The sequence below is a fragment of the Pyxicephalus adspersus genome, chromosome 10, assembly GCF_032062135.1.
Source record: "Pyxicephalus adspersus chromosome 10, UCB_Pads_2.0, whole genome shotgun sequence".
Classification (NCBI taxonomy): domain Eukaryota; kingdom Metazoa; phylum Chordata; class Amphibia; order Anura; family Pyxicephalidae; genus Pyxicephalus; species Pyxicephalus adspersus.
Genome location: NC_092867.1, coordinates 16,961,330 through 16,971,016, shown reverse-complemented (window position 1 = coordinate 16,971,016; position 9,687 = coordinate 16,961,330). Strand labels below are relative to the sequence as shown.

The window sequence follows — 9,687 nt, the reverse complement described above, 5'->3', positions numbered from 1 at the left end:
GGTTAACACAAATGTTCCAGGCATATTTTGATGCTTTTCTGAGTAGTTTGGTCCTTCTTCACCTTGCCCCCCTTATAAATGAAAACCCCTTTTGCTTCTTCCCCATGTACAGAGTAGCACATGAAAGTGTGGTGTAATAGACATAGTGTACCTGTTCTGCATCCAGCAGATGTGTAATGTGTTTTATCCTGATGCAAGTAAGTTGGGAAATTACATCACAAGCACCAGAATTGGATCTTAACAGCTGGGACACATTGCCTGTGTTTATAGTACGATATAGTGCTGTATTGAATATGAAAGAACAGCAGCTTTGTCAATAGCTGGGCAGGCAAGCTGGTGTGCTTGCAAGGATCAAAATGGAACACTTTGACTTGCTTAAGCCTATTTAATACCATGGATGGAGGATAGGAAAGGACACTTTAGATCCAAATTATTCTTTTTTCTAAAACCTCTACCTGGGGTTGACAGACTGGATCAATTATGACATTTTTTTATTTTGCCAATTGTAAATGTAGAAAGGCAATAGACATAATACAATATATGGAATGTACAGTGGCAAATGGAAAGCCTGACTGAAGACAAAGGAAATTTGGGGCTTTAAGTAATACATATAAAAAAGTCACATATACCCACTGTTACTCTGTATGCAGAAAAAGCGGTTGTATTGGGGAGGCTTGATTTATAGGCACATTACCAATTCAGCTGCCAGAATTGTTTTACTTCCATTTTAATACAAGACATATTGATTCGCTGAGAAATGTGTAATTACTTTTTTGGGGTCTACAGATGGCATTGTGTAGAGGTGACCATATATTATTCAATGTTTTTATATATTTGATAAAATTATATTGTATTTTCAATTGATATTTAAGTTTAAAAAGACAGAATTGCAATGCAAGACATTTTGATGTTATTGAAATAATATATTTGAGTTTAATGAATGAAACTATTTTTTTCAAGTGAGTCCAATTACAAAATTACGTGAATATGTGTGAAAACATTTATAAATGGTTAAGATGAAGAAACAGAAAGACATCTTCGACCTATCACACAGAAGTGTCTGAGGGGTATATAAAATCCTGGTGTTGGTTTTAAAAGATAGGAGTCAGCAATTATCCTCCCTAGCGGTCTGAATATGAAGTATTTTTAAATGTCAAAGCGGTACATTTAAGAATACTGTATTTTTTTATTTTGAATTTCCTGCCTCCCAGCTTAGGCTTGCATGTCCCATGCCCAGACAGCATCTGAGTCCCCTGGCCTCATATCCCCAACGTTTACATGCTGGGGACGCAGCTACACAGATGCCAGGCGGGCATCCCCAGGGGAAGCAGATGCCAGACATCACTGGAGGGCACCGCTAGAGGACGCCGCAGGCACGTGGGGACCAGGTAAGCATTAAAACTCCCTTGCAATTCCACCTCGAGTGTGGCTCTGGGATACCGCTTTTAGTACTGAAAATGCACTTCTCCCAGAAGAATTACAAATACGTAGAGTGCGGAACATCTCTTTTTATGTGTTTTCCAGTGCCAACAAAATAAATAAACATGACAATACCAAAGCATTTGTAATTGCATTCGTTATGCATTTTCTGATATAAATGCAAGGGTGCCAATATTTTTGGCCATGATTGTATGCATATATATATATATATATATATATATATATATAGCAGGTAATATTCTGTAACCGAAGTAGCCGTGCAAAAGCTTCAAAGAAGCATCTGTCTCTGAGAAAGATGTGTGAAATGTTTTTGTGTCTCTGCATACTTAAGGTCACAGCCTGAAGGACTTGTGTTCTAGTCACCTCTCCTAGCTTTGATCTATGATTGCTGCAGTGTCTGCTGTGACATAAACATATGGTAAAGTTCCTTTAATATTTACAGTAGTTATCTGTGTTGGTGTGATAAACTCACATCTGTCATTTTTCCCTCTAAAAAACACACACAGAACCTGTTCTAAGTCTTTGACAAAGCAGCTGAGATCTGACTGAGTTCTCACTGCTGCGCTTCCAGAAATCAGTGCTCATAGGCGGTGCCATATTAAGTTTACTTTCTCATAATCAACTATGTCCATAGGGTTTTATAACTGGGATATGTTTATTTCCCTAGGGGTTGAACTTGATGGACTTGTTTTTTTTTAAACCTGCCTTACTATGTAACTATATAATGGTTTCTGTGTTTTCCAAACAATATAAATTATATTAGTCGTATGCTATGTGATCGTTCTGCAAGCAAACTGTCCTTTGCAGTGTTCTTATTACACAACTGTATACACAAATGTAGACACGGGGTCCTGCTGCTCAGCTTTGTTGTATGTTTTTATTGACAACTTGTGACATGACAAACATTACGTAATAATGGTAATAACGGTGTCAATTATACAGTAAAGTATGATTTTAAAGTGTACCTGTCATTTGATGAAAACAGCCTTCCTATTATAAAAACTTTTACTGCCTCGGTGGAGTTATTAGAATTTGTTGAGAAAGTACTCACAACTGCAAATTCACTTGACACTGGTATATAGTTTGGGTGGAAGAGCTGAATCACACAGCAGCTAAAAATGACATTTAAATAACTGATCGAGGACCAACCAACCTGACATCACTGTAAGCAGCTCCCAGCTCTGCCCATATCACACTGCTTTTTCTAGTTGATCTCGCTCTCCTTGTTGGCATTTTAATTATTTTTATACAACAACAGAGAATGCAACAGATAGAGCAAGACCATGTGAAGGGCTAAAACTAGACAACAAGTTTATTCCAGGTTATTTGTTGGACTCTAAAAATCTGAAAAAAGGGCTATTGAACGATTTTCATTGTTTCATCGTCTTTTTTATTTTGGAGAAACTGATCATTTAAATCCAGAATACTTTAAAAAGCAGCTCAAGTATAATTGTAGACCTGTAGTACTACAACATTACTAATATAGCAGAGACATGATTCATGCATCTGCTCTGAACAGTTTGCTTTATTAACCCGAAAAGGATACAGACTAAAAAAGTTTTTACAATAGATGAAAACATTAGTGTTTTATATAAATTAATATTGATAAAGAGCTTTAAAGTAACCCTGTCACCTGGTCATGAAAACAAAAAACATTTTTTTTTATTTACCCGTTATGCTGCCTTGCACACAATACTGCTGAAGATTTTCCAGCATTTAGCACACTTCTAGGGGTTTTGACGTATAGTCCCCATGTGTGATCCCCATCCAACCCTATGTCACTACAGAAGATACTGACACAAGGCTGGTAAAAGAAACCACAGAGTACAGCGGGGAACAGGATACTCGCCATTACCAAAAGTGTGTCAAATACTAGAAATATCTAGCCAGCAGTATCTCATAATTTCTCCAGTGGCCAAGGAAAAGGATAGGCATGTTTTATACAGCTTCACCTCCAGGCAACTTTGTTTTTGTTGACAGGGTCTCTTTACACCTTCAATTCCAATAAAAATTTGCCCCACAGCTGAAGAAACTGTTGGGTAACAGCTACATACACTTAAAATGAACAGGTCAATTTACATATTGCTGTTCACAGGCTTATATTGACAAGTTATGTGTTGTGTAGCTGGCATAGTTTAAAATATTAGTTTCATGGATCCAGATGGCCGATATTTGGATCATAGGAATAAACCGCATTTATCTGTGCCAATACTGTGTGACAGCACAGTTTCCTTTTCCTAGCGTTTAAAAATTGGCCTTGGTGAGAGGAAAGCATTCACATCAATGTGGGACTCTTTTATACAAGCAAGAATATAAATCTTACTAACAGAATACCCTGACCATTAAGTGTCAGTCTGATCAGATCATCAGGCGCCAGTGTATGCTAACTCACTGGCAGTACATTACAGTCACTGTCATCATGTGTGTAATCCATGTGCCCATTAACAAGTTTGTCTCCAAAAGTTACAGGACGTGAATCGGACCTGCCGCTTCTCTCCAGTAAACATACTAATAATTGGTCTATTCTGGAGTCCAAGTGCTCCTGTAAACATCTCATCCTCTGATCAATGTGCTTCATAAGATTCCTCTCCATACGTTCCATGTGAGTAGACAGCACTTGCTCCAACGCTGGATCTAGCTTGTCTTCTCTGCAATAAAATTATTAACAATGTTACTTCAAATATAATTACACATACAGTAATAAAAATCTAACAAAACTTTCAAATGTAGCACTAAAATGTAAAAGAATGTTAAAGAACAATTCCAGACAAGATGTAAAAAAAGCCATCAATATGAAATCTACAACTGTGCCATAAGAACAATGTTCACCTTTTAATCTTTGTCAGATTTTTTTTTTAATGAATCCCAACTGGTGACTGTAGACACACAGGAAAGAAAAATCGTCCAGTCGTTATAAGTAAGCAGTAATATATCCAAAAAAACAACAAGTGAAGTAGGTTCTAAACCTGATGCTTTTTTCTCTATGTCTCACTATTTTGGTGACGTCCTCTGTCTTAAAGTGTGACAGCAGAGAGACACGGACAATTAGAGCCCAACAGAGGATCCCTCGCTCTAACCAAACCTTACTAAGGAAAAATTACATTGTTAGAGCAGGGCATTAAGATTTGTGCACTGGTGGCCCAGGTTACCTTGGCACTGAACAGGGTTTCCTTTCACTGTCTCGATTGGTGTTGCTCTGCACAGCAAGATTAGCAAAGAGAGGCAGAACAGACTCAGGGGAGACAGCCTTCCCCAGTTGGTTCTGCATAAATGAGGACATCACAGACTTGACGTCAATGGCTGATGATTGTTGGTTGGAGGGCAAACCCTGGCCAGCTTCCATTCTTGTATCAAAAGTCTTTTTGGTTTCCTCTTTAGGGTCCTCCTTCTTCTGTTGACTGATAGGCTGAAGGCTACCAAACAACTGCAGCAAGTGAGCCCCAAAGGGAGCTTGGTTCTGTAAGCAACAAATACATAATTTCAAGGGAACTGCAGATCTTAACAAAAACAAATACAAAGGAACACAATCAGTGCAGACACAATAGAGACACAGCAGAGAGGTACACAGAAATGTAATCAGTGAACCCTATACATTCACACAAGAGAATAAAATCTCTGCGCACGTCAAGCAGACAAGCGAGGTAACAGAAATATAATTACTGAGGACACACAGAGGCTAAATTACTAAATAGGTTAGGAATTCTAAAAGACAAAAAGTCCAATTATGTGAGTATTCACTTCAATTATCCAACCACAGTTATAGAACCACATTGTTTAATGTTTCTTAATTTACATTTTTACTAGGAATATATGGCAGGACTACGCATAGCAGTCAGTTTATAACCAATAAAGGCCAGGGTACTGCAATAATGTAAGGCTTACATTATTTATCCCATTTCATATCTCTCCATCCCTCTGACCTCCCCTTCTGTTAGCAATGCATCACAACTGACTGGCTGCTTGGATGGTTTCTCCCTCTTCCAGTCTTAGCTTAGCTGATACAAGGTTGAATTCAGATTTTTTCACTGTGGAGGTCCAGCTATAAAGGACTTGAAAGATTGCAGGCACTGTGACCAGTGTGTATATATGCTCACCTTCTGTTGTGCTCGCACCATGTTCATAAGCTGCTCGGCTCCAGGTGACATTTTTCCGCCCATGCTGTCCATGATACTCTGCACACGCTCTAGATTAATGGATGGCCCCAGCAAAGATGGAGTCTGGGATATTCTCTCAGGGATGGATGTCATTTGCACTGAGATTTCACCCACAACGATACTTTGCTTTCCTCCAAGTGAAAGAAGCTATGTATGAAAAAAAAAAAAACACAGTCTGTATATCAAGAAAACAAATTCTATCTACCTGTATCTAACAACCAATGATTCTAAAATATCCATATAAAAAAGAATTAAAATAAACAGGTCACTTAAGTAATGTGTCACAGTGGGCCTAGTAGTTGTATTTTTAATATTCTCAGGGTCAATTCTGCTAAACGCAGGAGCAGCCCAGAGGAGCAATTGAAGACAATCAGTGCTATGGCGCAAAGGTCTGCCAGTTCCTGCTGTAAGAACTATTTGTTATAGTGAGGTGCAGCCAATCTCTGAGCACCTACATGTATTCAGCTAGACAGGCATTTTTAGATTTGACAAAAGGGGATGTAAAAAGGACTCGAATTTACCTTATTGCCTCACTCTATCAAGTTTGTGCTCGGCAGCTTACTTTGCATACAGTCAGATTTATACAAGCATGAGGTAACAATATATGTGCCAGATACTATGTACAAAGCGGTCACTGGCCTTCCTTACATGATCTGATAGGAGATATTGCATTTTATAGTAAGAAAACCCATTTTAATGCTTCTGGCCAAGGCATATACATAATGTGAATTGCTCTAGCATGCCCTCAGCCATCTCATAGTGTAATACAGTGTTTCTCAACCAGGGTTCCATGAAACCCCAGAGGAGTTCCTTGAGTAATGAGCAGTTTGTGGTCAGATTGACAGATACCAATGATCCTTCTGGCTACCTGTAAGGGTGGCAGTCTTCCCATTGGTCAAGAGTGTAAGAGACATTCTTCTTCCTGGCCACCCGGCTAATGTACTGTGAGCTGTGGATATAGTAATTACAAGTGGTCCCTGAGTTAAAGACATTCTACTAAATCTGAACGGGGCTTCCCTGCTCATTTGTGTGCAGGACAGGGGCTGGATGGGGGAGGAGGGCCATTTGCATGACTTGCAGAAGAAATCTTTTGCTGTTCTACAAGCTCTGGTAACTCTTAAATGACCAAGACAAACTCTGCAGTTGTTTCTGTTTGCAAATCAAAGCACAGCTTGCTCCAGACGTTAATGAATGTCTAGGCTCTATTCATTTTTTTTTTATTTGCTTTGTTTGTGATTAACTTCACAGTGAGGATTTTATACAGTAAATGACACCATGCTGCCTAATATTATGTTGAGACAAACATCTATCCTAATTACATTTATTAAAATGACGTACCTGTTCTGACTTACATACAAATTCAACTGAAGAACAAACCTACAGTCCTTATCCCATATGTAACCTGGCGACTACATGTATAGTAGGGGTTTCCTGAAGACAACACTGGTGTAATATGTGCACCTCAGAGGACAACATATAGATATCCACAATGAACAGAAAAATTGATTGGTTGAACGAGGAGGGTGGGGGGCTGTCACAGCTCTAAACTGTGAGCAAAGTTTTTTACACTAATTGCCTGGTTCAGGAAATGGCTACACCGGTCTAGACCCCTTTAAGCATGACCCTTTGGATCATCGTGCAAAGGATTGCATTGCTCCTGAGAGGTGTAAAGTCTCTGAAGCACTGCTGTTCTCCTGAATGATGCTAGTGGCTTGGTTGTCCCCAGTTTTTAATATTTCTGAGTCACAGACCTAAAACATACACACTGAATACCAATAAGTATCCGAAAAGTATCAGATCACCTAAAGCAGCAGTCGCCAACCGGTGGTCCGTGACTTTGGCTGGTGTGTCCCCTGAGAGGGGGCCAGAGCCGTGGGCCATATCCCCTGTATGGATCGCAGGCTCAGGGTGGTGGGTGGGTTGTGTCTGAGCCTTCGATAGGAGAGTGGGCTGGTTCTGGCATCATGACGTCCTTCTGTGGGAAGTTTCTTCCCCTTTGAGTAACACACAAATCCCTGCGCATGCGGGGTCCGGACCCTGTAAGTTTAGTGATCCGTAGGTCCACAAAGGTTGGCGACCACTGCCCTAAATGATATACTTTTTCCAGGGTCAGTAACTCGGAAACCACCAAAGGTGAAGCATCAACCCATCAGCTTCCATAGCTCCCCAATGACAGGTGTGCTTTAAGCAGGCAGACACAATGTTGTACCTTGACTTTACAAGCAGGAACAGGAAAATCAAACTTCAAGCTGGCTCTGTACAAGGTAAAAGGTTCATGACATGTTTGGATGGTACATCTCTCTCCCCGGCTGGTGCCCAGGTACTCCTCCTCCTGACCATCCTGAGAGATGCTATAGACCTCGATAGTTCTGGCGTCACTGCATAAGCCGAGGTCCAGAAGACGGTCCGTCCCCTGAGCAACGCAGGACACAGTCAGGGTGCAGGGGATGACTTTATCGGGGGGACATGGCAGCTCCAAAACAACGCATTCCTCCCTGAGAGAAGATACAAAGAACGTGGTAAAATATTCCATAAACTACCAATATAAAGCCAATGAGGCACATAGGTGCCTAAAATTTACAAATCAATGAAATCAGTTGAAATATCTATTCAGCCTGCAGCCTCAGAACTGCTCCCATTGCCTTGAATGGGAACATTTTCCAATGTTATACAACAGAGAGCAGGAAAATGCAACAGACAGCTCTGCAGGGGAGGGACAATGGGCGTGGCAGCATTTAGGCAGAGGAGGAGCAGAGTTAAGAGCCAATGAAAATCTGTTCTCACCTTGACGTGCTTTGTGGGGTGATAGCAGCAGACTGGACCTGGTCTGTCACATGTAAGACAGAGGAGAGCTCAGAATGGCAGAGCCAGGAGCTGGAGCACAGGACAGGGCCCGGGGAACTCATTTTAACAAACCCTGTTAAGACATTACTAGTCCTGTCCCAGTCATAACACAGAGCTCAGGCTGCCTGTCGAGCCACTCACTACATGCAAAATCAATGAGAGCGGAACAAATTCCCCATAGCACAACTTCCGCTCATCAAAGGAAGTACTAGAGGAAAAACAGAGATAGGGTATGTCTTCTGTCGCCAGCGGCCATGTTGTCATAGTCCTATGGCATCTGTGCGAGCGGCCATTTTTCAGAAGCATCGCGTTACAAGTCTGTTTTCATTGCTAGTGAAGACAGCGAAAGTTTCAAATAATTTACATAGATGAGGACTTTTAGTCTTCGAAAAAATGGCCGCCACTCTAATGTACATCACGTATCAGGTGTGCGGGGGGGGGGGGCGGAGTTACGTCTGCGTAACTAGTGCGGAGCTAGATGACTGACATGTATTAGATGATTGATATGTGGGCGGAGTTATAGGACTGGCTTTATCCTCATCTAAATTAACTCTCATCCATAAACTGTATGCAACAGCGCCACCTAGGGGACGACAATGATACAGACCCTTGATGCTTTATTAGCGGCTATAACTTTCAGGATAATAATTTCCATAAGATTATTTGTGCCTTGTGTGCAGGGCTGGATTTCCATTGGCCATTGGATGCCACGATGGCTCAGTGGTTAGCACTCCGGCCTTTGCAGTGTTAGGTCCCAGGTTCGAATCTCAGCCAGGACTCATGGAGTTTGCAGGTTCTCCTCGTGTTTTCTCCCACATCCCAAAACATGCAGTCATGTTAATTAGCTAGCCCCCAACGTTGACCTTAGACTGTAATAATGACATATAACTATGGTAGGGACATTAGACTGTGAGCTCCTGTGAGGCACAGTTAGTGAAACAACCATGGACTTTGTACAGCGCTGCGTACTATGATGGTGCTATATAAATACTGTGTAATAATAATGGTAGTGAGGGGCAGCATTTGTTCAGCTATCCTAAACAGATACATAAAAAAAAACTTGTCCCCATTCATTACCTGTAGTGCCCTGTATTCTTTGATAGAGAAACTCTATTCAAGAACACATTGTAGTAGCACAGCGCGGCGATTGCTGTTGCTACGCTGTACTATGTGTTGTTGGATTGAGAAACTCCAACAACACAAGGAACTACAGGTGATGAATGGGGACAAGTTAGTTAAAAAAACACAA

The 9,687-nt window shown here is 40.9% G+C and overlaps 1 protein-coding gene across 1 annotated transcript; it reads right to left on the bottom strand.

Moving 5' to 3' along the window:
* Positions 1-2,298: 2,298 nt before the first annotated feature.
* Positions 2,299-8,619, bottom strand: C10H10orf88 (chromosome 10 C10orf88 homolog). Its single transcript, XM_072424180.1, has 5 exons — positions 8,379-8,619; positions 7,804-8,089; positions 5,535-5,741; positions 4,590-4,897; positions 2,299-4,088 (listed from the first exon to the last, which is right to left on the bottom strand). The coding sequence occupies exons 1-5, from the start codon at positions 8,498-8,500 to the stop codon at positions 3,824-3,826; spliced, it is 1,188 nt and encodes a 395-aa protein (XP_072280281.1). The 5' UTR covers positions 8,501-8,619; the 3' UTR covers positions 2,299-3,823.
* Positions 8,620-9,687: the final 1,068 nt, after the last annotated feature.

Excerpts from the sequence above, each read along its gene's own strand:
- C10H10orf88 (XM_072424180.1), bottom strand. The coding sequence starts at position 8,500 with ATGAGTTCCCCGGGCCCTGTCCTGTGCTCCAGCTCCTGGCTCTGCCAT. Across the intron at positions 8,090-8,378 it reads ACCCCACAAAGCACGTCAAG|GGAGGAATGCGTTGTTTTGG; the intron begins GTGAGAACAGAT and ends ATCTTCTCTCAG. Across the intron at positions 4,089-4,589 it reads AAACCCTGTTCAGTGCCAAG|AGAAGACAAGCTAGATCCAG; the intron begins GTAACCTGGGCC and ends ATTTTATTGCAG.